This window comes from Entelurus aequoreus, linkage group LG14 (assembly GCF_033978785.1).
Source record: "Entelurus aequoreus isolate RoL-2023_Sb linkage group LG14, RoL_Eaeq_v1.1, whole genome shotgun sequence".
NCBI classification, from domain to species: domain Eukaryota; kingdom Metazoa; phylum Chordata; class Actinopteri; order Syngnathiformes; family Syngnathidae; genus Entelurus; species Entelurus aequoreus.
Window position 1 is genome coordinate 5,981,196 of NC_084744.1, and position 27,329 is coordinate 6,008,524.

Consider the following 27,329-nt stretch of genomic DNA (forward strand, 5'->3'; position numbering starts at 1 on the left):
GTAGTGGTACATAGTTCTGCCAGTATAGTATAGTATGAAACATAACCCTGGTGGTGTAGTGGTACATAGTTCTGCCAGTATAGTATAGTATGAAACATAACCCTGGTGGTGTAGTGGTACATAGTTCTGCCAGTATAGTATAGTATGAAACATAACCCTGGTGGTGTAGTGGTACATAGTTCTGCCAGTATAGTATAGTATGAAACATAACCCTGGTGGTGTAGTGGTACATAGTTCTGCTAGTATAGTATAGTATGAAACATAACCCTGGTGGTGTAGTGGTACATAGTTCTGCTAGTATAGTATAGTATGAAACATAACCCTGGTGGTGTAGTGGTACATAGTTCTGCTAGCATAGTATGAAACATAACCCTGGTGGTGTAGTGGTACATAGTTCTGCTAGTATAGTATAGTATGAAACATAACCCTGGTGTTGTAGTGGTACATAGTTCTGCCAGTATAGTAAGCAGTTAGCTTAGGTGTAATGCATGTTTAGTCTTGTCCTCCATTGATAATGGTACTTGGTAATGATACTAAGAATTGTATGTTATTTCCTGTTAGTGGGAGATTATTACCAAATGAATTGAGCGGCTCCACACTGTGTATGGAGACACATCATTATTAATGAACACCTTTTTATTTGGCTTTAAAACCTCTAAAAGTGCACATTTATTTTGTTTCCCCCCCCCGCAGTCACCTGTCACCCTGCTGTCTCCGCCCATGGCTCCGCCCAGCCCAGGCAGCAGCAGCAGCAGCAGCACCGCCGGCTGGGAGCAGCTCAGCAGGACTAACTTGTACATCCGAGGACTGTCCCCGTCCACCAGCGACCGTGACCTCGCCCATCTGTGCCAGCCGTGAGTCCCGCGCTTCCTCTCGCCATTATCTGATATCCATGTGCTATTGATCGTCTGCCCTGCCTGCGGCCGTGCAGCCCACGCAGCCGCTTTGGGGCAGGCCCTGACAAATATGGTGGCAAGTCCACTCTTAAAGAGTATACAGCAGAAAGTAGCATTTTTATTTATTTATTTTTTATTATTATTACTTTTTCAATACATTTAAATACATGTTGTTTTTCCCGTAAATAAGCCGCACAGGACTAGTGACTATTATGAGAGTCCAGTCCATAGTGGATCTAACATAATAGTGTGAGAGTCCAGTCCATAGTGGATCTAACATAATAGTGTGAGAGTCCAGTCCATAGGGAATCTAACATAATAGTGTGAGAGTCCAGTCCATAGTGGATCTAACATAATAGTGTGAGAGTCCAGTCCATAGTGGATCTAACATAATAGTGTGAGAGTCCAGTCCATAGTGGATCTAACATAATAGTGTGAGAGTCCAGTCCATAGGGAATCTAACATAATAGTGTGAGAGTCCAGTCCATAGTGGATCTAACATAATAGTGTGAGAGTCCAGTCCATAGTGGATCTAACATAATAGTGTGAGAGTCCAGTCCATAGTGGATCTAACATAATAGTGTGAGAGTCCAGTCCATAGTGGATCTAACATAATAGTAAGAGTCCAGTCCATAGTGGATCTAACATAATAGTGAGAGTCCAGTCCATAGTGGATCAAACATAATAGTGTGAGAGTCCAGTCCATAGTGGATCTAACATAATAGTGTGAGAGTCCAGTCCATAGTGGATCTAACATAATAGTGTGAGAGTCCAGTCCATAGGGGATCTAACATAATAGTGTGAAAGTCCAGTCCATAGTGGATCTAACATAATAGTGTGAGAGTCCAGTCCATAGTGGATCTACCATAATAGTGAGAGTCCAGTCCATAGTGGGTCTAGCATAATATTGTGAAAGTCCAGTCCATAGTGGATCTAACATAATAGTGAGAGTCCAGTCCATAGTGGATCTAACATAATATTGTGAAAGTCCAGTCCATAGTGGATCTACCATAATAGTGTGAGAGTCCAGTCCATAGTGGATCTAACATAATAGTGTGAGAGTCCAGTCCATAGTGGATCTACCATAATAGTGAGAGTCCAGTCCATAGTGGGTCTAGCATAATAGTGTGAGAGTCCAGTCCATAGTGGATCTAACATAATAGTGTGAGAGTCCAGTCCATAGTGGATCTAACATAATATTTTGAGAGTCCAGTCCATAGTGGATCTAACATAATAGTGTGAGAGTCCAGTCCATAGTGGATCCAACATAATAGTGTGAGAGTCCAGTCCATAGTGGATCTAACATAATAGTGTGAGAGTCCTGTCCATAGTGGATCTAACAATAGTGTGAGAGTCCAGTCCATAGTGGAGCTAACATAATAGTGAGAGTCCAGTCCATAGTGAATCTAGTTAATAGTGTGAGAGTCCAGTCCATAGTGGATCTAATATAATAGTGTGAGAGTCCAGTCCACAGTGGATCTAACATAATAGTGTCAGTCCAGTCCATAGTGGATCTAACATATTAGTGTAAGAGTCCAGTCCATAGCGGATCTAACATAATAGTGAGAGTCCAGTCCATAGTGGATCTAACATAATAGTGTGAGAGTCCAGTCCATAGTGGAGCTAACATAATAGTGAGAGTCCAGTCCATAGTGGGTCTAGCATAATATTGTGAAAGTCCAGTCCATAGTGGATCTAACATAATAGTGTGAGAGTCCAGTCCATAGGGGATCTAACATAATAGTGTGAAAGTCCAGTCCATAGTGGATCTAACATAATAGTGTGAGAGTCCAGTCCATAGTGGATCTAACATAATAGTGTGAGAGTCCAGTCCATAGTGGATCTAACATAATAGTGTGAGAGTCCAGTCCATAGTGGATCTAACATAATAGTGTGAGAGTCCAGTCCATAGTGGATCTAACATAATAATGTGAGAGTCCAGTCCATAGTGGATCGAACATAATCGTGTGAGAGTCCAGTCCATAGTGGATCTAACATAATAGTGTGAGAGTCCAGTCCATAGTGGATCTAACATAATAGTGTGAGAGTCCAGTCCATAGTGGATCTAACATAATAGTGTGAGAGTCCAGTCCATAGTGGATCTAACATAATAGTGTGAGAGTCCAGTCCATAGTGGATCTAACATAATAATGTGAGAGTCCAGTCCATAGTGGATCGAACATAATAGTGTGAGAGTCCAGTCCATAGTGGATCTAACATAATAGTGTGAGAGTCCAGTCCATAGTGGATCTACCATAATAGTGAGAGTCCAGTCCATAGTGGGTCTAGCATAATATTGTGAAAGTCCAGTCCATAGTGGATCTAACATAATAGTGAGAGTCCAGTCCATAGTGGATCTAACATAATATTGTGAAAGTCCAGTCCATAGTGGATCTACCATAATAGTGTGAGAGTCCAGTCCATAGTGGATCTAACATAATAGTGTGAGAGTCCAGTCCATAGTGGATCTACCATAATAGTGAGAGTCCAGTCCATAGTGGGTCTAGCATAATAGTGTGAGAGTCCAGTCCATAGTGGATCTAACATAATAGTGAGAGTCCAGTCCACAGTGGATCTAACATAATAGTGTCAGTCCAGTCCATAGTGGATCTAACATATTAGTGTGAGAGTCCAGTCCATAGCGGATCTAACATAATAGTGAGAGTCCAGTCCATAGTGGATCTAACAATAGTGTGAGAGTCCAGTCCATAGTGGATCTAACATAATAGTGAGAGTCCAGTCCATAGTGGGTCTAGCATAATATTGTGAAAGTCCAGTCCATAGTGGATCTAACATAATAGTGTGAGAGTCCAGTCCATAGTGGATCTAACATAATAGTGTGAGAATCCAGTCCATAGTGGATCTAACATAATAGTATGAGAGTCCAGTCCATAGTGGATCTAACATAATAGTGTGAGAGTCCAGTCCATAGTGGATCTAACATAATAGTGTGAGAGTCCAGTCCATAGTGGATCTAACATAATAGTGTGAGAGTCCAGTCCATAGTGGATCTAACATAATAGTGAGAATCCAGTCCATAGTGGATCTAACATAATAGTGAGAGTCCAGTCCATAGTGGATCTAACATAATAGTGAGAGTCCAGTCCATAGTGGATCTAACATAATTGTGTGAGTCCAGTCTATAGTGGATCTAACATAATAGTGAGAGTCCAGTCCATAGTGGGTCTAACATAATAGTGTGAGAGTCCAGTCCATAGTGGGTCTAACATAATATTGTGAAAGTCCGGTCCATAGTGGATCTAACATAATAGTGTGAGTCAAGTCCATAGTGGATCTAACGTAATAGTGAGAGTCCAGTCCATAGTGGATCTAACATAATAGTGTGAGAGTCCAGTCCATAGTGGATCTAACATAATAGTGTGAGTCCAGTCCATAGTGGATCTAACATAATAGTGTGAGTCCAGTCCATAGTGGATCTAACATAATATTGTGAGAGTCCAGTCCATAGTGGATCTAACATAATAGTGTGAGAGTCCAGTCCATAGTGGATCTAACATAATAGTGTGAGAGTCCAGTCCATAGTGGATCTAACATAATAGTGTGAGAGTCCAGTCCATATTGGATCTAACATAATATTGAGAGTCCAGTCCATAGTGGATCTAACATAATAGTGTGAGAGTCCAGTCCATAGTGGATCTAACATAATAGTGTGAGAGTCCAGTCCATAGTGGATCTAACATAATATTGTGAGAGTCCAGTCCATAGTGGATCTAACATAATAGTGTGAGAGTCCAGTCCATAGTGGATCTAACATAATAATGTGAGAGTCCAGTCCATAGTGGATCGAACATAATAGTGTGAGAGTCCAGTCCATAGTGGATCTAACATAATAGTGTGAGAGTCCAGTCCATAGTGGATCTAACATAATAGTGTGAGAGTCCAGTCCATAGTGGATCTAACATAATAGTGTGAGAGTCCAGTCCATAGTGGATCTAACATAATAGTGTGAGAGTCCAGTCCATAGTGGATCTAACATAATAATGTGAGAGTCCAGTCCATAGTGGATCGAACATAATAGTGTGAGAGTCCAGTCCATAGTGGATCTAACATAATAGTGTGAGAGTCCAGTCCATAGTGGATCTACCATAATAGTGAGAGTCCAGTCCATAGTGGGTCTAGCATAATATTGTGAAAGTCCAGTCCATAGTGGATCTAACATAATAGTGAGAGTCCAGTCCATAGTGGATCTAACATAATATTGTGAAAGTCCAGTCCATAGTGGATCTACCATAATAGTGTGAGAGTCCAGTCCATAGTGGATCTAACATAATAGTGTGAGAGTCCAGTCCATAGTGGATCTACCATAATAGTGAGAGTCCAGTCCATAGTGGGTCTAGCATAATAGTGTGAGAGTCCAGTCCATAGTGGATCTAACATAATAGTGAGAGTCCAGTCCACAGTGGATCTAACATAATAGTGTGAGAGTCCAGTCCATAGTGGATCTAACATAATAGTGTGAGAGTCCAGTCCATAGTGGATCTAACATAATAGTGTGAGAGTCCAGTCCATAGTGGATCTAACATAATAGTGTGAGAGTCCAGTCCATAGTGGATCTAACATAATAGTGTGAGAGTCCAGTCCATAGTGGATCTAACATAATAGTGTGAGAGTCCAGTCCATAGGGAATCTAACATAATAGTGTGAGAGTCCAGTCCATAGTGGATCTAACATAATAGTGTGAGAGTCCAGTCCATAGTGGATCTAACATAATAGTGTGAGAGTCCAGTCCATAGTGGATCTAACATAATAGTAAGAGTCCAGTCCATAGTGGATCTAACATAATAGTGAGAGTCCAGTCCATAGTGGATCTAACATAATAGTGTGAGAGTCCAGTCCATAGTGGATCTAACATAATATTGTGAGAGTCCAGTCCATAGTGGATCTAACATAATAGTGTGAGAGTCCAGTCCATAGTGGATCTAACATAATAGTGTGAGAGTCCAGTCCATAGTGGATCTAACATAATAGTGTGAGAGTCCAGTCCATAGTGGATCTAACATAATAGTGTGAGAGTCCAGTCCATAGGGAATCTAACATAATAGTGTGAGAGTCCAGTCCATAGTGGATCTAACATAATAGTGTGAGAGTCCAGTCCATAGTGGATCTAACATAATAGTGTGAGAGTCCAGTCCATAGGGGATCTAACATAATAGTGTGAAAGTCCAGTCCATAGTGGATCTAACATAATAGTGTGAGAGTCCAGTCCATAGTGGATCTAACATAATAGTAAGAGTCCAGTCCATAGTGGATCTAACATAATAGTGAGAGTCCAGTCCATAGTGGATCTAACATAATAGTGTGAGAGTCCAGTCCATAGTGGATCTAACATAATAGTGTGAGAGTCCAGTCCATAGTGGATCTAACATAATAGTATGAGAGTCCAGTCCATAGTGGATCTAACATAATAGTGTGAGAGTCCAGTCCATAGTGGATCTAACATAATAGTGTGAGAGTCCAGTCCATAGTGGATCTAACATAATAGTGTGAGAGTCCAGTCCATAGTGGATCTAACATAATAGTGTGAGAGTCCAGTCCATAGTGGATCTAACATAATAGTAAGAGTCCAGTCCATAGTGGATCTAACATAATAGTGAGAGTCCAGTCCATAGTGGATCTAACATAATAGTGTGAGAGTCCAGTCCATAGTGGATCTAACATAATAGTGTGAGAGTCCAGTCCATAGTGGATCTAACATAATAGTGTGAGAGTCCAGTCCATAGGGGATCTAACATAATAGTGTGAAAGTCCAGTCCATAGTGGATCTAACATAATAGTGAGAGTCCAGTCCATAGTGGGGCCAGCAGGAGACCATCCCGAGCCTAGATGGGTCAGCAGTGCAGAGATGTCCCCAACCGATGCACAGGCGAGCGGTCCACCCCGGGTCCCGACTCTGGACAGCCAGCACTTCATCCATGGCCACCGGACCTGTGCCCCCCCCCCCCACCCCCCCCTACACAAGGGAGAGGGGGGCAGAGGAGAAAAGAAAAGAAACGGCAGATCAACTGGTCTAAAAAAGGGGGGTCTATTTAAAGGCTAGAGTATACAAGATGGGACTTAATTGCTTCTACTGAGGTAGCATCTCTAACTGTGACCGGGAGAACATTCCAGAGTGCTGGAGCCCGAAGTCATTGAAGCTTCGCTTCTTGGGTTTATTGCTCGCCATGACCAAAACAATAACACGCGGGACTCCTAACACTGGAAATGATCGATAAAACTTTCGGCGAATCAAAATTTAAGAAGTGCATTACTTTGAAGTCGATGTCCTGGGCATGACGTTAAAGTGCATCCGGCAGTGGAGGCTCCTCTATGGGGTCTTGGGGCACCAGGAGGTTAACCCCTTTACTACTGTTACCCCAGGTGGCCCTTGGCAAAAGCCTAGTATCTGACTGCCCCCTAGCCAGGGATATGGTGAAGACCTCAACGGCGGAGCAGGCGTAAGACGGTAGATTTAAGAACTACCACAACGGCCGCGATGGCGGAAGAAGGCTGCAGCAGAAAAGGTCCCCAGTCGTCTTGGACTCCATGCCACTGGACCCTGACCCGGTTTCTGTCAAGGATCGTGTGGTGACTGTCTGTGCACCAGTCTCCCCACGTTAAACTAAGTCACTCACAGGCATCCTCCTTAAAGGGATACACCCCTTACCAGAAGGATCGTCACACTCGTTCGAGTCTTTTTGCTCTTGTCAGAATATTTGTATCCGAGTTATCACCAAACTTTGTGTTGCCATGAGTTCCCGGCGAAAGGACAAAAGCTGTCTTTGATCCTACCAAGCAGAAGGCTTGTAAAACTCCACTGTGTACGACGGGAAGCGACATGAAGGCGTCGGTTTCTTTGATGTATTGTAATCCACAGAAAGATATTGTCTTGACCTGCCCAAGCTCCAGGCACCTTTTCTTTGAACTGTTTTACGACCTTTTCTTAGAACTGTTTTGTGACCAAAGGCAGCACCTGTTTACGACCCCCATTCCTCTAGAAACAGCTGTTGCCATGTAATCAGGGAAAGTCCAAATAAAAGAGGAGGCGTACAATCTTTCGTCAGAGCGTGGTGGGAGACTGTGCAAGAGTACAGCCCAGACGTTTCTCCTCAATTGAGCCAAATTTAATTCTGTCTCTGTTTAATTCCTTGCTTCTTGTCTTGTTTAATAAATGTCATCAGTGTTTGAACCTGACAGCTCTTATTTATTTTAACTGTTTGTACTTACATGTGTATTAAATGAATAGTACACATTGTCACCTATACCACAAAGCCGACACTAAGCGTTGTCCTTAAATGTATGTGTGTTTGGCATTTTTTTACAAAATCCGAATATATCAAAATGGTTCCCACATACTTTGACTTTTTATTATGCGTCCCGTGTTGGAAAAAGTTGCGACACCTTTGTAGTATTAATATATTTTTCTAACATTTTTGCATGCTTGTCCCCCTCTCTTATGATTTCAAAAGCAAATACGTTATCCATCATTTGAATGTAAAAAATGGAGATCCGTAGGGAATTGTGTAATAATGAGGCGATTACCTATTATAATTCTTCTATATTCACTGAAACATGTGGCCCTCTGAGAGCAGCCAGAACTGCAATGTGGCCCTCAATGAAAACCAGAATGACACCCCTGATCATTTGGCCACCTATTGCTGACACAATGTGTTCCTGGTTAGACTCTATCCCACACGACTGCTACCGCAAGTAGCTCTCCTAAGTTGTAATAATAAATTGAGTGATCAAACAAGAGTCAAAGTCCATCCATCCATCTTCCGCTTATCCGAGGTCGGCAGGGAAGCCCAGACTTCCCTCTCCCCAGCCACTTCGTCCAGCTCTTCCCGGAGGATCCCGATGGCGTTCCCAGGCCAGCCGGGAGACATAGTCTTCCCAACGTGTCCTGGGTCTTCCCCGTGGCCTCCTACCGGTCGGACGTGCCCCGAACACCTCCCTAGGGTGGCATCCTGACCAGATGCCCAAACCACCTCACCTGGCTCCTCTCCATGTGGAGGAGCAGTGGCTTTACTTTGAACTCCCCCCGGATGGCAGAGCTTTTCACCCTATCTCTAAGGGAGAGACCCACCACCCGGCGGAGGAAACTCATTTCGGCCGCCTGTACCCGTGATCTTGTCCTTTCGGTCATAACCCAAAGCTCAAGACCATAGGTGAGGATGGGAACGTAGATCGACCGGTAAATTGAGAGCTTTGCCTTCCGGCTCAGCTCCTTCTTCACCACAACGGATCGATACAGCGTCCGCATTACTGAAGACGCCGCACCGATCCGCCTGTCGATCTCACGATCCACTATTCCCTCACTCGTGAACAAGACCCCGAGGTACTTGAACTCCTCCACTTGGAGCAAGAACTTCTCCCCATCCCGGAGATGGCAGTCCACCCTTTTCCTGGCGAGAACCATGGACTCAGGCTTGGAGGTGCTGATTCTCATCCCAGTCGCTTCACACTCGGGTGCAAACCGATCCAGTGAGAGCTGAAGATCCTGGCCAGATGAAGCCATCAGGACCACATCATCTGCAAAAAGCAGAGACTTAATCCTGCAGCCACCAAACCGGATCCCCTCAATGCCCTGACTGCGCCTAGAAACTCTGTCCATAAAAGTTATGAACAGAATGGGTGACAAAGGGCAGCCTTGGCGGAGTCCAACCCTCACTGGAAACGTGTCCGACTTACTGCCGGCAATGCGGACCAAGCTCTGACACTGATCATACAGGGAGAGGACCGCCACAATCAGACAGTCCGATACCCCATACTCTCTGAGCACTCCCCACAGGACTTCCCGAGGGACACGGTCGAATGCCTTCTCCAAGTCCACAAAGCACATGTAGTCAAAGTCTCTTCTGTAATTTTTGATGTGCTGGCATGTTTATATGTAAAATATTTATAAGCAAATATGACATAATTTTGACATGAAACTCTAATCTGGCTGTGAGCAGGCTACATATGTGGTACAAAGGGTATTCATATTGATATTAATCAGAGTCACAAAGTTGTACGTATCAATCTTTTCAAACAAGGTGGGCCTCTGTCGTTTGCTCAAAACAGGACTGCTGACTCCTGGTTGGGCAGAGCTGAGGTCCATGGCTCATTTTAATCAAATGTGACCCGCCAAATGTAGAACATGTTCATACTGACCTGGTTCCAGCTCACACGATCGTTGATGGCATGTCCGCAAGGGTCACTGGTTTGCCAACTATTGAGTGTGACAACCTCCACTACCATTTGGCCCTATGGGGATGAACTCCTCACCCGCGTTTAGAGTCGCTAGGACCACGGCTTGTTTTTTCTACTTTGGCCCTTGGAGGCTCAAGGTTTGGGCAGCCCTGGTTTATGGTGTTCATGGAAAGGTAGGGGGGCAAACAAAGCATCGGGTGTGCCATGGATATGACAATGACAACTTTGCATCAGTCCATCTTAGATGAGCTCGGGCCCGGCGAAAGCGTTTCTGGGTGTTGTTGATAAATAGCTTTCGCTTTGCATAGTAGTGAAGTGAATTACATTTATATAGCGCTTTTCTCTAGTGACTCAAAGTGCTTTTACATAGTGAAACCCACTATCTAAGTTACATTTAAACCAGCGTGGGTGGCACTGCGTGCAGGTGGGTAAAGTGTCTTGCCCAAGGACACAACGGCAGTGACTAGGATGTTGGAAGCGGGGATCGAACCTGGAACCCTCAAGTTGCTGGCACGGCCGCTCTACCAACCGAGCCACACCGCCCCAGTAGAGTAGTAGTAGAGTTCTAACTTGCACTTACAGATGTAGCGACCAACTGTAGTTGCTGACAGTGGTTTTCTAAAGTGTTCCTGAGCCCATGTGGTGATATCCTTTACACACTGATGTCGCTTTTTGATGCAATATGACCTAATGGATCCAAGGTCACGGGCATTCAATGTTGGTTTTCGGCATTGCTGCTTTTGTGCAGTGATTTATCCGGATTGTCTGAATGTTTTGATGATATTACAGAGCGTAGATGGTGAGTCCCTAAATTCCTTGCAATAGCTGGTTGAGAAATAATGTTCTTAAACAACTCGCTCACGCATTTGTTGACAAAGTGGTGACCCCTCGCCCCGTCCTTGTTTGTGAATGACTGAGCATTTCACGGAAGTCTGCTTTTATACCCAATCATGGCACCCACCTGTTCCCAATTACCCTGCTCACCTGTGGGATGTTCCAAATAAGTCTTTGATGAGCATTCCTCAACTTTCTCAGTCTTTTTTGCCACTTGTGCCAGCTTTTTTGAAACATGTCGCAGGCATCAAATCCCAAATGAGCTCATATTTGCAGAAAATAACAAAGTTTACCAGTGTGGACATGAAATATCTTGTCTTTGCAGTCTATTCAGTTGAATATAAGTTGAAAAGGATTTGCAAATCATTGTATTCTCTTTTTATTTACCATTTACCACACAACGTTTTTTGGCAGGCAATCACATTTTGGCACGAGACTGGCAAATATAAACATAACAAAACACCGGCGGAAAGCCCAAAAGTGCGTTAACGCCAACATTGGGTTGTGCCATGGATGTGACAATGTCAACTACATATTGGATGTAGGACTGTGTTCCTGGGACTAGATTCAGATGTCTGTGACTCCAAAGAGGTTAAGAACCACTGGTCTCGGTTGGAGGTGCTGGTATGCACAGATCTATTGTGGCAACAGTCCAATCTTCTACGGACCGCGACCAGGAATGTAAGCGGAGCAGCGTGTCGGATCACAGACTGGAGCTGGCACCTTGGCTCGGGGCCAACGATGGCCTCACCACTGACCGGCCCTTGGTCCAGGGTATAGCCTGCCTCTTTCCAGCTGGTCTGGCCTCTAGTTTCCCCACCACCATGAACAAGACGCGTGCTTAGGTTACAGTTTGACGAGAACATATGGCCAACGAGTCCAATGGGGAACATTGCTAGGGTCTACGGATGGTAGGGATGGAAATGCCCCCCTCTACCTCAAAGAACTGCTCACCCACAAATCCTCCACACGACACCTCCGCGGACAAAGCCCTGAACTATGAGAGATCGGGCTTTCTGCTCCGCCGCTCCCAGTCCTTGGAACACTCTCCCTGACCACCTGAGGGCACCACAGACTGTGAATGCTTTTAAAAAAGGCTTAAAAACCCTTCTTTTTAAAAAAAGCCTTTTTTTATATACATATATATATATATATGTATGCTAGTTCTAGCTACAAGGCTGTTCTAGTTTTTATTTTACGTGTTGGGGGCAGCTATTTGTGGTTCTAGCGTTGTTGTTTTTTAAATGCACTGTAGCACTTTGAGGTGTTTGTTCAATGTAAAGTGCTTTTACAAATAAAATCTATTATTATTTTTATTATTATTAAGGCTTTCTGCTCCGCCGCTCCCAGTCCGTGGAACGCTCTCCCTGACCACCTGAGGGCACCACAGACTGTGAATGCTTTTAAAAAAGGCTTAAAAACCCTTCTTTTTAAAAAAGCCTTTTTTTTTAGATATACGTATGCTAGTTCTAGCTATAAGGCTGTTCTAGTTTTTATTTTACTTGTTGTGGGCAGCTATTTGTGGTTCTAGCGTTGTTGTTTTTTTTAAATGCACTGTAGCACTTTGAGGTTGTTTGTTCAATGTAAAGTGCTTTTACAAATAAAATCTATTATTATTATTATTATTATTAGGGCTTTCTGTTCCGCCGCTCCCAGTCCGTGGAACGCTCTCCCTGACCACCTGAGGGCACCACAGACTGTGAATGCTTTTAAAAAAGGCTTAAAAACCCTTCTTTTTTAAAAATTCTTTTTTTTTTAGATATATGTATGCTAGTTCTAGCTATAAGGCTGTTCTAGTTCTTATTTTACTTGTTGGGGGCAGCTATTTGTGGTTCTAGCGTTGTTGTTTTGTAAATGCACTGTAGCACTTTGAGGTTGTTTGTTCAATGTAAAGTGCTTTTCCAAATAAAATCTATTATTATTATTATTATTATTATTATTATTAGGGCTTTCTGCTCCGCCGCTCCCAGTCCTTGGAACACTCTCCCTGACCACATGAGGGCACCACAGACTGTGAATGCTTTTAAAAAAGGCTTAAAAACCCTTCTTTTTAAAAAAGCATTTTTTTTAGATATACGTATGCTAGTTCTAGCTTTAAGGCTGTTCTAGTTTTTATTTTACGTGTTGGGGGCAGTAATTTGTGGTTCTAGCGTTGTTGTTTTTTAAATGCACTGTAGCACTTTGAGGTTGTTTGTTCAATGTAAAGTGCTTTTACAAATAAAATCTATTATTATTATTATTATTAAGGCTTTCTGCTCCGCCGCTCCCAGTCCGTGGAACGCTCTCCCTGACCACCTGAGGGCACCACAGACTGTGAATGCTTTTAAAAAAGGCTTAAAAACCCTTCTTTTTAAAAAAGCCTTTTTTTTTTAAATATACGTATGCTAGTTCTAGCTATAAGGCTGTTCTAGTTTTTATTTTACTTGTTGGGGGCAGCTATTTGTGGTTCTAGCGTTGTTGTTTTTTAAATGCACTGTAGCACTTTGAGGTTGTTTGTTCAATGTAAAGTGCTTTTACAAATAAAATGTATTCTTATTATTAGGGCTTGTAACTCCTATGTGACATACCAGTGTGCTAATGTCATGGCTGCCTAACCTTCCCTTACCGACCCTCACCTTGCCTTTTTGCTTCTCTCTTAGGTATGGCAAGATTGTATCGACAAAGGCGATCCTGGACAAGGCGACTAACAAATGCAAAGGTGTGTGTGAGAAGTTGTCTGTCGTGAGTATGCTGTCAAAAACATTCCACCTTCAACACATTCCTACCATTCTGGAAATTCAAACTACCCTTTTTCCAAGTTCAAAATAATTCCAGGATTTTCCAGAATTCCTGGTTTTCCAAAGCCCTGTTTCCACCCTTTTTTCTGGCGACTACTCCTTCCACATTTTTCAACCTACTTCAACTGTTCCACCGTCAAAACATTTCTCTTAGCTAGGAAAAAAACCAAAGTTGTTTTTTGAAGTAGAAAAATTCCCGGATTTCCCGAAATTCCAGGAATTCCGTAATACCATTATCAATTTCTCGACCGATTTGAAAAATTCCAACACCAACCATTTCGACTCATTCAGACCATTCACGTTTACCATTTTCAAAAAAATTCCTGATTTTCCCGAAATTCCCTAATACCATTTACTACTTCAACATTTCTTGCCCGATTTAAACAATTCCAACACCAACCAATTCAGATTGTTCAGGACATTCATGCTCCTAATCATTTTCCAAAATTCCCAAATTTTCAGGAAGTTCCAATTGAAATGAATGGGACATTTTTCCAAGTTGCACAATTCCCACATTTTTCAACCTATTCAAACCATTCCAACATCAACACATTCCTCTCATCCTGGACATTCAAACTAACACTATCCCAAGTTCCACACCAAATTCCGGTTTTCCTGGAAATTCAATCTCTTAAACATTCAAACCATTCCAACATTCAAACCTAGTTCAACTTCTTCTTCTTCTTCTTCTTCTTCTTCTTCTTCTTCTTCTTCTTCTTCTTCTTCTTCTTCTTCTTCTACTCCTACTTCTTCGACTTCTTCTACTTCTTCAACTTCTTCTTCTTCAACTTCTTCTTCTTCTTCGACTTCTTCTTCTTCTTCTTCTTCTTCGACTTCTTTGACTTATTCTTGTTCGATTTCTTCTTCTTCTTTTTCAACTTCTTCTTCTTCAACTTCTTCTTCTTCTTCGACTTCTTCTTCGTCTTCTTCTTCTTCAACTTCTTCTTCTTCTTCAACTTCTTCTTCTGCTTCTTCTTCAACTTCTTCTTCTTCTACTTCTACTTCTTCTTCTACTCCTACTTCTTCGACTTCTTCTACTTCTTCGACTTCTTCTTCTTCTACTTCTATTTCTTCTTCGACTTCTTCTTCTTCTTCTTCTTCTTCTGCTACTTCTACTTCTACTTCTTCTTCTACTCCTACTTCTTCGACTTCTTCTACTTCTACTTCTTCGACTTCTTCTTCTTCTACTTCTATTTCTTCTTCGACTTCTTCTTCTTCTTCTTCTTCTACTTCTACTTCTTCGACTTCTTCTTCTTCTACTTCTATTTCTTCTTCGACTTCTTCTTCTTCTTCTTCTTCTTCTTCGACTTCTTCTTCGACTTCTTCTTCTTCTTCTTTTTCTTCTACTTCTACTTATTCGACTTCTTCTTCTTCTTCGACTTCTTCCTCTTCTACTTCTTCTTCGACTTCTTCTTCTTCAACTTTTTCTTCTTCTTTTTCTTCTACTTCTTCTTGTTCGACTTCTTCTTCTTCTTCTACTTCTTCTTCTTCTTCGACTTCTTCTTCTTCTTCTTCAACTTCTTCTTCTTCTTCAACTTCTTCAACTTCTTCAACATCTTCTTCTTCTACTTCTACTTCTTCTTCTACTTCTACTTCTTCAACTTCTTCTTCTTCGACTTCTTCTTCTACTTCTATTTCTTCTTTGACTTCTTCTTCTACTTCTACTTCTTCGACTTCTTCTTCTTCTACTTCTACTTCTTTGACTTCTTCTTCTTCGACTTCTTCTTCTACTTCTATTTCTTCTTTGACTTCTTCTTCTTCTTCGACTTCTTCTTCTTCTTCCTCTTCTTCTACTTCTTCTTCTACTTCTTCTTCGACTTCTTCTTCTTCTTTTTCTTCTACTTCTACTTCTTCGACTTCTTCTTCTTTGATTTCTTCTTCTTCTTCTTCTTCTTCTACTTCTACTTCTACTTGTACTTCTTCTTCTTCTCCAGATTTTGCCGTGTTCTACCTTTCACATTTTTCATCCGATTCAAAGTGTTCCAACTTCAAACTGTTCAGCCTATTCGGGAATCGCGAGCTTTTCCTTGACAAATTCCAAAAATTCCCAGATTTCCCAAAATTCCAGGTTTTCCGGGACATTTTTTCCATTCCACAATGAATTGGCTATTTTTCAAACTTCCAATATTTCCACGTTTTTCAACCGATTCAAACCATTCCACCTTCCACCATTCTGGAAATTCAAACAACCCTTTTTTCCAAGTTCCAAAAAATTCCAGGATTTTCCAGAATTCCTGGATTTCCTAAGCCCTATTTCCACCCTTTTTTCTGGCGACTACTCCTCCCACATTTTTCAACCGTTCTACCGTCAAAACATTCCTCGTAATCAGGACAAAAAATAAAGTCGTTTTTCGAAATTTTCAAATTCCCGGTTTTCCCGAAATTCCAGGAATTCCGTGATACCATTTCTCAATTCAACATGTTACTGCTTCAACATTTCTCGACCGATTTGAAAAATTCCAACACTCATTCAGACCATTCAAGTTTTTTTTTTAATCCATTTTCAAAAAAATTCCAGCTTTTCCCGAAATTCCCACATTTTTGGGAAATTCCCATTTAAATCAATGGGGCATTCTTCAAAGGACCACAACTCCCACGTTTTTCATCAGATTCAAACCGTTCCAACTTTAAAACATTCAGCCTGTTTGGGAATTGTGTGCTCGACTTTAACAATTCCAAAAAAATTCCAGGATTTTCCAGAATTCCTGGTTTTCCTAAGCCCTATTTCCACCCTTTTTTCTGGCGACTACTCCTCCCACATTTTTCAACCGTTCTACCGTCAAAACATTCCTCGTAATCAGGACAAAAAATAAAGTCGTTTTTCGAAATTTTCAAATTCCCGGTTTTCCCAAAATTCCAGGAATTCCGTGATACCATTTCTCAATTCAACATGTTACTGCTTCAACATTTCTCGACCGATTTGAAAAATTCCAACACCAACCATTTCAACTCATTCAGACCATTCGTTTTTTTTTAATCCATTTTCAAAAAAATTCCCTCTTTTCCCGAAATGCCCACATTTTTGGGAAATTCCCATTTAAATCAATGGGACATTCTTCAAAGGACCACAACTCCCACATTTTTCATCCGATTCAAACCGTTCCAACTTTAAAACATTCAGCCTGTTTGGGAATTGTGTGCTCGACTTTAACAATTCAAAAAAAATTCCAAGATTTTAGTTCGGCATGGGAGCATTCACACGCAATTCCTTCAGGAATCGCCTCATCTAGTTCATATATATAATTTATATTGATTTATTTATGAAAGAGAGGTTTTTGTTAACAAGGTAAAGGTGTTTAATAATAATACACCAATTTACACAAAAATAAAAAAAACAGCAGCACAATACTGGTGCTGTAGTTGTAGGAGATGTCTCAAAACCTCATCAGGAGTCCCGACAAAACCTGAAAATGGCAGAAAATGCATATTTTTTGAAAACTTGACAGAAAATCAAGCATGTTTAACATTCCTTTCTTTCATGAGGACAAAAATATAAGTTGGTGTGATTGTGATGACTTGCATTGATTGGAATCCGACAGTAGTGATGATAACGTGCACATTTTCTAATGGAGGAGGAAAAACAGTCCTCCTTTCTGTCCAACACCACAATGAAAGTGCTTGCTTTTTGCCATCTTATTTGTCCATACTCCTTTTTATTCACTTTACAAGAATTATTTGGCGGAAAACTCTGTAGGTTTCTAGCTTTCTGAGACTCTTATTTTGTTAACGCAGGCAGGATGAAGCGGGCGCTTTTATTGTGAAGACAGTCGGTCTTTAGAGTTTTGACAAGGGTCTGTTGAGACAAGAAAAGTGTTTCTCGCCTTCCTGTCGGTCGTTTTTTCTTAATAATGAGCTCACAATGTTGTTTTGTATACTGTATAGGATTGCTTATTATTTTTATTGGATAGTAGTCTGTTTATTTCAATTCTTATTATTCATCTTTATTACTTCTTGTGTAATTTAGTTTTATCCCATATTTGTTTCCACTGCCGCACCTTAAATTGGAGTCCTTAATCTCCTTATATGCAAATATAATGACAATAAAGTCCATTCTATTCTATTCTATTTTATTATATTCTATATTGGTATATTAATACATAAATAAGTACTATATTAATACATAAATAAGTACTATATTGGTATATTAATACATAAATAAGTACTATATTGGTATATTAATCCATACATAAGTACTATATTGGTGTATTAATACATAAATAAGTACTATATTGGTATATTAATCCATACATAAGTACTATATTGGTGTATTAATACATAAATAAGTACTATATTGGTATATTAATACATAAATAAGTACTATATTGATATATTAATACATAATTAAGTACTATATTGGTATATTAATACATAAATAAGTACTATATTGGTATATTAATACATAAATAAGTACTATATAGGTATATTAATACATAAATAAGTACTATATTGGTATATTAATACATAAATAAGTACTATATTGGTATATTAATTAATAAATAAGTACTATATTGATATATTAATACATAAATAAGTACTATATATGTATATTAATACATAAGTAAGTACTATATTGATATATTAATACATAAATAAGTACTATATTGGTATATTAATACATACATAAGTACTATATTGGTATATAAATTCATAAATACGTACTATATTGGTATATTAATACATAAATAAGTACTGTATTGGTATATTAATTAATAAATAAGTACTATATTGGTATATTAATACATAAATAAGTACTATATTGGTATATTAATATATAAATAAGTACTATATTGGTATATTAATACATACATAAGTACTATATTGGTATAATAATACATAATTAAGTACTATATTGGTATATTAATACATAAATAAGTACTATATTGGCATATTAATACATAAATAAGTACTATATAGGTATATTAATACATAAATAAGTACTATATTGGTATATTAATACATAAATAAGTACCATATTGGTATATTAATTAATAAATACATACTATATTGGTATATTAATACATAAATAAGTACTATATATGTATATTAATACATAAATAAGTACTATATTGATATATTAATACATAAATAAGTACTATATTGGTATATTAATACATACATAAGTACTATATTGGTATATCAATTCATAAATACGTACTATATTGGTATATTAATACATAAATAAGTACTGTATTGGTATATTAATACATAAATAAGTACTATATAGGTATATTAATACATAAATAAGTACTATATTGGTATATTAATACATAAATAAGTACTATATTGGTATATTAATACATACATAAGTACTATATTGGTATATTAATACATAATTAAGTACTATATTGGTATATTAATTCATAAATAAGTACTATATTGGTATATTAATACATAAATAAGTACTATATTGATATATTAATTCATAAATAAGTACTATATTGGTATATTAATACATAAATAAGTACTATATTGGTATATTAATACATAAATAAGTACTATATTGGTATATTAATACATAAATAAGTACTATATTGATTTATATACTATATTATATTTCAAGATATTAGAGCACACAGATGCTAAATGGCTTTTCAGCTTATACAGCACTGACACGGTCACCTTTATTTAGTTAAATGTGCTAAAAATAGCCTCCGTAGGAGCCCAGGGACTATGGCTTCACCCCGTTGGTACACCACACAACAAAGAGCTGACCTCAGCAAGTAACATCACTCTGGTATCTGCATCCTCAGCCTTTTTGTTTTTTTTTGTTGCCAACATTCTGCCACGCACATGCAAATGTACAGTATCTACACGTACTTTGTCGGCACATACTGATGGACTAGCGTTGTTCTACCGTCCTCCTTGTCTCCTCAGGGTATGGCTTTGTGGACTTTGATAGTCCGGCTGCAGCCCAGAAAGCCGTGACTGCCCTCAAGAGCAGCGGGGTTCAGGCTCAGATGGCAAAGGTGAGAGTTGAGTATCGTGGTTGTACTTCATGTACGCGTCTCTCCAAGGACTTTGTACACCAGGAAGTCAAAATGAATACAAATGTTTCCCCTCTGAACAGGTTTTTAGTATACGCATCATTGTGGAGGAGACCCAAGCTTTTATACATATTTATATATATATATATATATATATATATATATATATATATATATATATATATATATATATATATATATATATATATATATATATATATATATATATATATATATATATATATATACATTGATCTAAACATGCTTCACTACACACCGTAGGAGGATACAAAAGCTAGCACGCCTGAATGTAAACAAATGCCATGGGTGGATCTACACCTGACATCCACTGTAATGATACCAAGTACAAGAGTGTATCTAGTCGATACGACTGTGGTTACATCGATATTTTTTAGCATCACAAAATATTTTTGTCACGTGTGGGGGGGGGGTCGCAGCTTGCTGCAAAGCTCGTTCCCCCGGGATGCAGACGGACCACTCCGGACAGGACGTGCAGGTAGGAACATGATTTATTCTCAGAAATCGAACAAGTACCAAAAACTGAAAACAAGCCGGAGGAAAAACGTGCCGATCGCACTCGAAGCTAAGGCTAACACTTAGCATAGGCTTGAAGACAAGGAATACTCACGTAATAGTAGCATGAGCACACAAAGAAGCCAGGCCGACTGACCGGCAAAGGCAGGCTTAAATAATGCCTCTGATTAGTGCTCGGGAAACAGGTGAGCGTCCCGAACACCAATCAGAGGCAAGTGGAAATAATAGGTAACCATGGTAACTAAAAACAAACACAATGGTGCACAAAAACAGGAACTAAGGGAGTCCAAAACTAACAGAAAATTAAAGCTGCAAGCAGCGATGGACGGGACCGACTTTTGCTGGTGTTTCCTGCCTTTACCCATTTAACATATCTTTACCTGCTCATTACCTACCTTCCCTGCATCCTGGGGACACACTGGTGCTTCTTTCTTTCACCCATACAACATATCTACGTAATCATGTAATTGAACCTTCTCTGCATAGTAAGGTCACGCTGGTACTTCCTGCCTTTACCCATTCAACCTATATTCACCCGCACATTACCTAGCTTCTCTGCATAGTGGGGTCACGCTTGTGCTTTCTGCCTTTACCCATGCAACATACCTTCACCTGCACATTACCTACCTTGTCTGCATTGCCTCGACCACACCTGCGCGGACTTCTTTCACCCATACAACATAGCTTCACCTGCACATTACCTACCTTCTCTGCATAGTGGGGTCACGCTGGTGCTTCCTGCCTTTACCCATTCAACAATCTTCACCCGCACATTACCTACTTGCTCTGCATCCTCGGGTCACGCTGGTGCTTCCTGCCATCACCCAGTCAACATATCTTTACCTGCACATTACCTACCTTCTCTGTATCCTGGAGTCAAAGTGGTGCCTCCTTCTTTCACCCAGTCAACATATCTTTACCCGCACAGTACCTACCTTCTCTGCATTGTGTGGTCACGCTGGTGCTTCCTGCTTTTAAGCGGCCATCTTGAGACGGCAGCAGCGCAGCAGCGGTTCTTTGAGGGCTCGTAAAATCCAAACCGGAGCAGTTATCAAAACTCTTTCGTCACCTTTTAATCAGAAGGGTTCAATCTCTCTCCTGTGCTAGTTTGAAGCCAACACGACAAACGCGCTCAGAGGGGATAATGTTTAAAAAAAGGTGACTGTTTTTAACCCAACTTTTATTTTGAAGGGGGAATTGCAAACTTCCTGTTGATTTTTGCTGGGGGTTGTCAGTTTATGAAATATACTGTAGGTCTAAGTGAGACCTACATAGAGGTTTTTGTTTCATGTCTCTGTTTTCTTCCTAGGAGCAGTTTTGTCTGTGGTTTATTCCTAGGGGGCGCTAGAGCGCAATTTTAAGTTTTGGGGTTTGCTTTTTTTATTAGATGGCAATTTTCGCCAGTCCTGATGTGTGTGTCCAGTTTGGTGAGTTTTGAAGCATGTTAAGGGGGTCAAATTACAGCTCAAAGAGTCAAAAGTGCCTGTTTTTACTAAACTTTTGTTTTGAAAGGGGAATTGCCAACTTCCTGTTGATTTTTGCTGAAAGATGTCAGTGTATGAAATCTAGGTCTAAGTGAGACCTACATAGAGGTTTTTGTTTCATGTCTCTACGACATTTCTACTGGAAGTTACAGGCAGTTTTGTCTGTGTTTTTTCCTAGGGGGCGCTAGAGCGCAATTTAAATTTTTTATTTTTATTTTTTTATTTTTTTTTATTAGATGGCAATTTTCGCCAGTCCTGATGTGTGTGTCCAGTTTGGTGAGTTTTGAAGCATGTTAAGGGGGTCAAATTACAGCTCAAAGAGTCAAAAGTGCCTGTTTTTACTAAACTTTTGTTTTGAAAGGGGAATTGCCAACTTCCTGTTGATTTTTGCTGAAAGATGTCAGTGTATGAAATCTAGGTCTAAGTGAGACCTACATAGAGGTTTTTGTTTCATGTCTCTACGACATGGGTGTCAAACTCTGGGCCCGCGGGCCAAATTTGGCCCTTGAGGCGATATCAAATTAACATTAGAGCTGGCCCGCCGGTATTATACAGAGGAGGTGCCGCTGTAACACAGCATTCGCCGCTAATACTCATACTTGCCAACCCTCCCGATTTTCCCGGGAGACTCCCGAATTTCAGTGCCCCTCCAGAAAATCTCCCGGGGCAACCATTCTCCCGAATTTCTCCCGATTTCCACCCGGACAACCATATCGGGGGCGTGCCTTAAAGGCAATGCCTTCAACGTCCTCTACAAACTGTTGTCACGTCCGCTGTTCCTCCATACAAACAGCGTGCCGGCACAGTCGCATACTATATGCGGCTTTGACACACACACAAGTGAATGCAATGCATACTTGGTCAACAGCCATACAGGTCACACTGAGGGTGGACGTATAAACAACTTTAACACTGTTACAAATACGCGCCACACCGTGAACCCACACCAAACAAGAATGACAAACACATTTCGGGAGAACATCCGCACCGTATCACAACATAAACACAACAGAACAAATACACAGAACCCCTTGCAGCGCTAACTCTTCCGGGACGCTACAATATACACCCCCGCTACCACCAAACCTCGCCCCCCCCCCTCCCCCAACCCTGCCCCCGCCCACCAAGTTAATGTTGATATTTACCTCAGAAGGCTGCAAGTAGAAAAGAGGCATTCCATTTTTTATTTGAATTGCATTTAATATACCATTGATGTTTTTTCGTTTGTTTTTTGAAAGTTGATTTTGCACTATTAAGTTGTATAAGCGTTGCTTGTTCCATATTCAGTGTTAAAGCAAATCCGTCTAGCAAACTGAGCAATAATTAAAGTTGTATTCATGCACTTTCTCTTGCTACTTCAAGGCTTGAATGTTTGATTCATTCATTCTTTTATTTTCAAATGTATTATTAGCCTGTGGAAAAAGTTTATGCTGATATTTACCTCAGAAGGCTGTAAATAGAAAAGAGGCATTCAATTTGTATTTACATTTTATTTGATATGCCATTGATATTTTTGAATTATTATTATTATTTGGAACTGGATTTTGCATGTCACTATAAAGTTATAAAAGCCTTGCTTGCTCAATATTCAATGCAAAACTTGTTTGGGTCCCTATTAAAAGGTTAATTTGATCAACCTTGGCCCGCGGCTTTGTTCAGTTTTAAATTTTGGCCCACTCTGTATTTGAGTTTGACACCCCTGCTCTACGACATTTCTACTAGAAGTTACAGGCAGTTTTGTCTGTGTTTTTTCCTAGGGGGCGCTAGAGCGCAATTTTAAATTTTGGGGTTTGGGTTTTTTTATTAGATGGCAATTTTCGCCAGTCCTGATGTGTGTTTCAAATTTGGTGAGTTTTGAAGCATGTTAAGGGGGTCAAATTACAGCTCAAAGAGGCGGCGGTATAATAAAGAATAATAATAAAATGCACAAAATACAATAGGGTCCTCTGTCCCAAAGGGACATTGCGGTCCCTAATAACAAAACATGATCCGGGCCACGGATCATGACACTTTTTTCCTTTTTTAAAAATGTATATTATGTTTATAAAGTCATGAAATACGTCCCTGGACACATAGACTTAGACAAACTTTAATGATCCACAAGGGAAATTGTTCCACACAGTAGCTCAGTTACAAAGGATGGAAAGTGTAAGGATGGAAAGGACAATGCAGGTATAAAATAGACTAAAACTGTACCGTAGTAGCAATATAAAATATAACATATATGTAATAATTACATAATATATGTATAGTATATGATATATACTGATATATTATATTATGAGGACTTTGAATGAGACCAATGTATGATCCTGTAACTACTTGGTATCGGATCGATGCCTAAATGTGTGGTATCGTCCAAAACTAATGTAAAGTATCAAAGAAGAGAAGAATAAGTGATTATTACATTTGAACAGAAGTGTAGATAGAACATGTTGAAACAGAAAATAAGCAGATATTAACAGTAAATGAACAAGTGGATTAATAAACCATTTTTACAGTTTGTCCCTCATAATGTGTACAAAATAATAGGTGTATAAATGACACAATATGTTACTGCATAGACTAATTAGGAGTCTTTGTTTGTTTACTTACTACTAAAAGACAAGTTCCTGTGGCAGTGGGGGCGTGGCTATGGGCGTGGTCACCATGACATCATCGAGTAATTTGCATAATTTACTACAATGATATGATTTTCTCTAAAAAGGCTCAAGAAATGTATACTTACTAATTAATAATAACAGTTTTGTTTTAAACGTCCATCCATCCATCCATTTTACAATATAATTACAACACTTTATGTACATATTTATATACAGATTTGAACAATAAGTTATTCACTGAAATATATTGATTAATTGTGGTTCTTAAAAAAAATATATATCTTATAAAATATAAAAGCTAAAATGTCTCTTAAAGCTCTGCCCCTTTAATTAGTGCATACTACATAATTTAACTTTAGCCTACTACCACAACCATATTATTTACCAGCAACATAAAGTGAAACAGAGGCAGAGGTGTCCTGCCACAGTCAGTAACAAATAAACATACAACAGTAGTGGTGGTAGATAGACACAGAGCTTCATCAAACATCTGATCCACTGAACAAAGAGCTCAAAAAAAAAAAATACAAAAAAATAATAATAATTATAAAAAAAATAAAATAAAAATAAAAATAAAAAATATATATATTTCTGGCGGACGTAATTCTTTCGTGGCGGGCCGCCGCAAATAAATGAATGTGTGGGAAACACTGTGTCTAGTATGTTCACTATTTTTATTTAAGGACTAAATTACAATAATAAACATATGTTTCATGTACACTAAGATATTTTTTTTTGTTCAAATGAAGACAATAATGACATTTTTTTGTGGTCCCCTTTATTTAAAAAAAGTGCCGAAAAGTATTGGAATACATTTTGGTAGCGGTACTAAAATATTGGTATGGGGACAACGCTAGTTTGAGTGTTTGTGGACTCCATAAAGAAGTTAGCTGTGTGAGGACGTGTCACACAACTATTTAGTCCCTTGTGGCGTGGTCATGTTGAGGGTTTAGTCCCATGTGGCGTGGTCATGTTGAGGGTTTAGTCCCTTGTGGCGTGGTCATGTTGAGGGTTTAGTCCCTTGTGGCGTGGTCATGTTGAGGGTTTAGTCCCTTGTGGCGTGGTCATGTTGAGGGTTTAGTCCCTCGTGGGGTGGTCATGTTGAGGGTTTAGTCCCTCGTGGGGTGGTCATGTTGAGGGTTTAGTCCCTCGTGGCGTGGTCATGTTGAGGGTTTAGTCCCTCGTGGCGTGGTCATGTTGAGGGTTTAGTCCCTCGTGGCGTGGTCATGTTGAGGGTTTAGTCCCTCGTGGCGTGTTCATGTTGAGGGTTTAGTCCCTTGTGGCGTGGTCATGTTGAGGGTTTAGTCCCTTGTGGCGTGGTCATGTTGAGGGTTTAGTCCCTCGTGGCGTGGTCATGTTGAGGGTTTAGTCCCTCGTGGCGTGGTCATGTTGAGGGTTTAGTCCCTCGTGGCGTGGTCATGTTGAGGGTTTAGTCCCTCGTGGCGTGGTCATGTTGAGGGTTTAGTCCCTCGTGGCGTGGTCATGTTGAGGGTTTAGTCCCTCGTGGCGTGGTCATGTTGAGGGTTTAGTCCCTTGTGGCGTGGTCATGTTGAGGGTTTAGTCCGTCGTGGCGTGGTCATGTTGAGGGTTTAGTCCCTCGTGGCGTGGTCATGTTGAGGGTTTAGTCCCTCGTGGCGTGGTCATGTTGAGGGTTTAGTCCCTCGTGGCGTGGTCATGTTGAGGGTTTAGTCCCTTGTGGCGTGGTCATGTTGAGGGTTTAGTCCCTTGTGGCGTGGTCATGTTGAGGGTTTAGTCCCTTGTGGCGTGGTCATGTTGAGGGTTTAGTCTCTTGTGGCGTGGTCATGTTGAGGGTTTAGTCCCTTGTGGCGTGGTCATGTTGAGGGTTTAGTCCCTCGTGGCGTGGTCATGTTGAGGGTTTAGTCCCTCGTGGCGTGGTCATGTTGAGGGTTTAGTCCCTCGTGGCGTGGTCATGTTGAGGGTTTAGTCCCTCGTGGCGTGGTCATGTTGAGGGTTTAGTCCCTCGTGGCGTGGTCATGTTGAGGGTTTAGTCCCTCGTGGCGTGGTCATGTTGAGAGTTTAGTCCCTTGTGGCGTGGTCATGTTGAGGGTTTAGTCCCTCGTGGCGTGGTCATGTTGAGGGTTTAGTCCCTCGTGGCGTGGTCATGTTGAGGGTTTAGTCCCTTGTGGCGTGGTCATGTTGAGGGTTTAGTCCCTTGTGGCGTGGTCATGTTGAGGGTTTAGTCCCTTGTGGCGTGGTCATGTTGAGGGTTTAGTCCCTTGTGGTGTGGTCATGTTGAGGGTTTAGTCCCTTGTGGCGTGGTCATGTTGAGGGTTTAGTCCCTTGTGGCGTGGTCATGTTGAGGGTTTAGTCCCTCGTGGCGTGGTCATGTTGAGGGTTTAGTCCCTCGTGGCGTGGTCATGTTGAGGGTTTAGTCCCTCGTGGCGTGGTCATGTTCAGGGTTTAGTCCCTCGTGACGTGGTCATGTTGAGGGTTTAGTCCCTCGTGGCGTGGTCATGTTGAGGGTTTAGTCCCTCGTGGCGTGGTCATGTTGAGGGTTTAGTCCCTCGTGGCGTGGTCATGTTGAGGGTTTAGTCCCTTGTGGCGTGGTCATGTTGAGGGTTTAGTCCCTTGTGGCGTGGTCATGTTGAGGGTTTAGTCCCTCGTGGCGTGGTCATGTTGAGGGTTTAGTCCCTTGTGGCGTGGTCATGTTGAGGGTTTAGTCCCTTGTGGCGTGGTCATGTTGAGGGTTTAGTCCCTTGTGGCGTGGTCATGTTGAGGGTTTAGTCCCTTGTGGCGTGGTCATGTTGAGGGTTTAGTCCCTCGTGGCGTGGTCATGTTGAGGCTGCACAGTAGAAGAGCTGTAGATGACACCTGAGACTTGGTGTCGACACTCTGGGAATGTCAAACCGCACTCGTCCCAATCAGACTAATTAAAGATGCAAATGAGGCGGTGTACGTGCTGAAGAGGCACTCAGATCGGCGTCCTCAGATCCAAACGTCGTGCAGTTTTGACACGAGCGGAGCAGCGAGATGCTGGGACTCCGCC

At 40.7% G+C, this 27,329-nt stretch overlaps 1 protein-coding gene across 2 annotated transcripts in view; it reads left to right on the forward strand.

Annotated features, from left to right (window-relative positions):
* The first annotated feature begins 695 nt into the window (after positions 1 to 695).
* Positions 696 to 27,329, forward strand: part of LOC133664324 (RNA-binding motif, single-stranded-interacting protein 1-like) — a 51,806-nt gene continuing 25,172 nt past the window's right edge. For both annotated transcript variants that reach the window (XM_062068837.1, XM_062068838.1), the window contains exons 1-3: positions 696 to 854; positions 13,559 to 13,617; positions 19,571 to 19,662. In XM_062068837.1, coding sequence (XP_061924821.1) covers positions 721 to 854; positions 13,559 to 13,617; positions 19,571 to 19,662 — 285 coding nt within the window. In that variant the 5' untranslated portion in view covers positions 696 to 720. The remainder of the gene's footprint in view (positions 855 to 13,558; positions 13,618 to 19,570; positions 19,663 to 27,329) is intronic.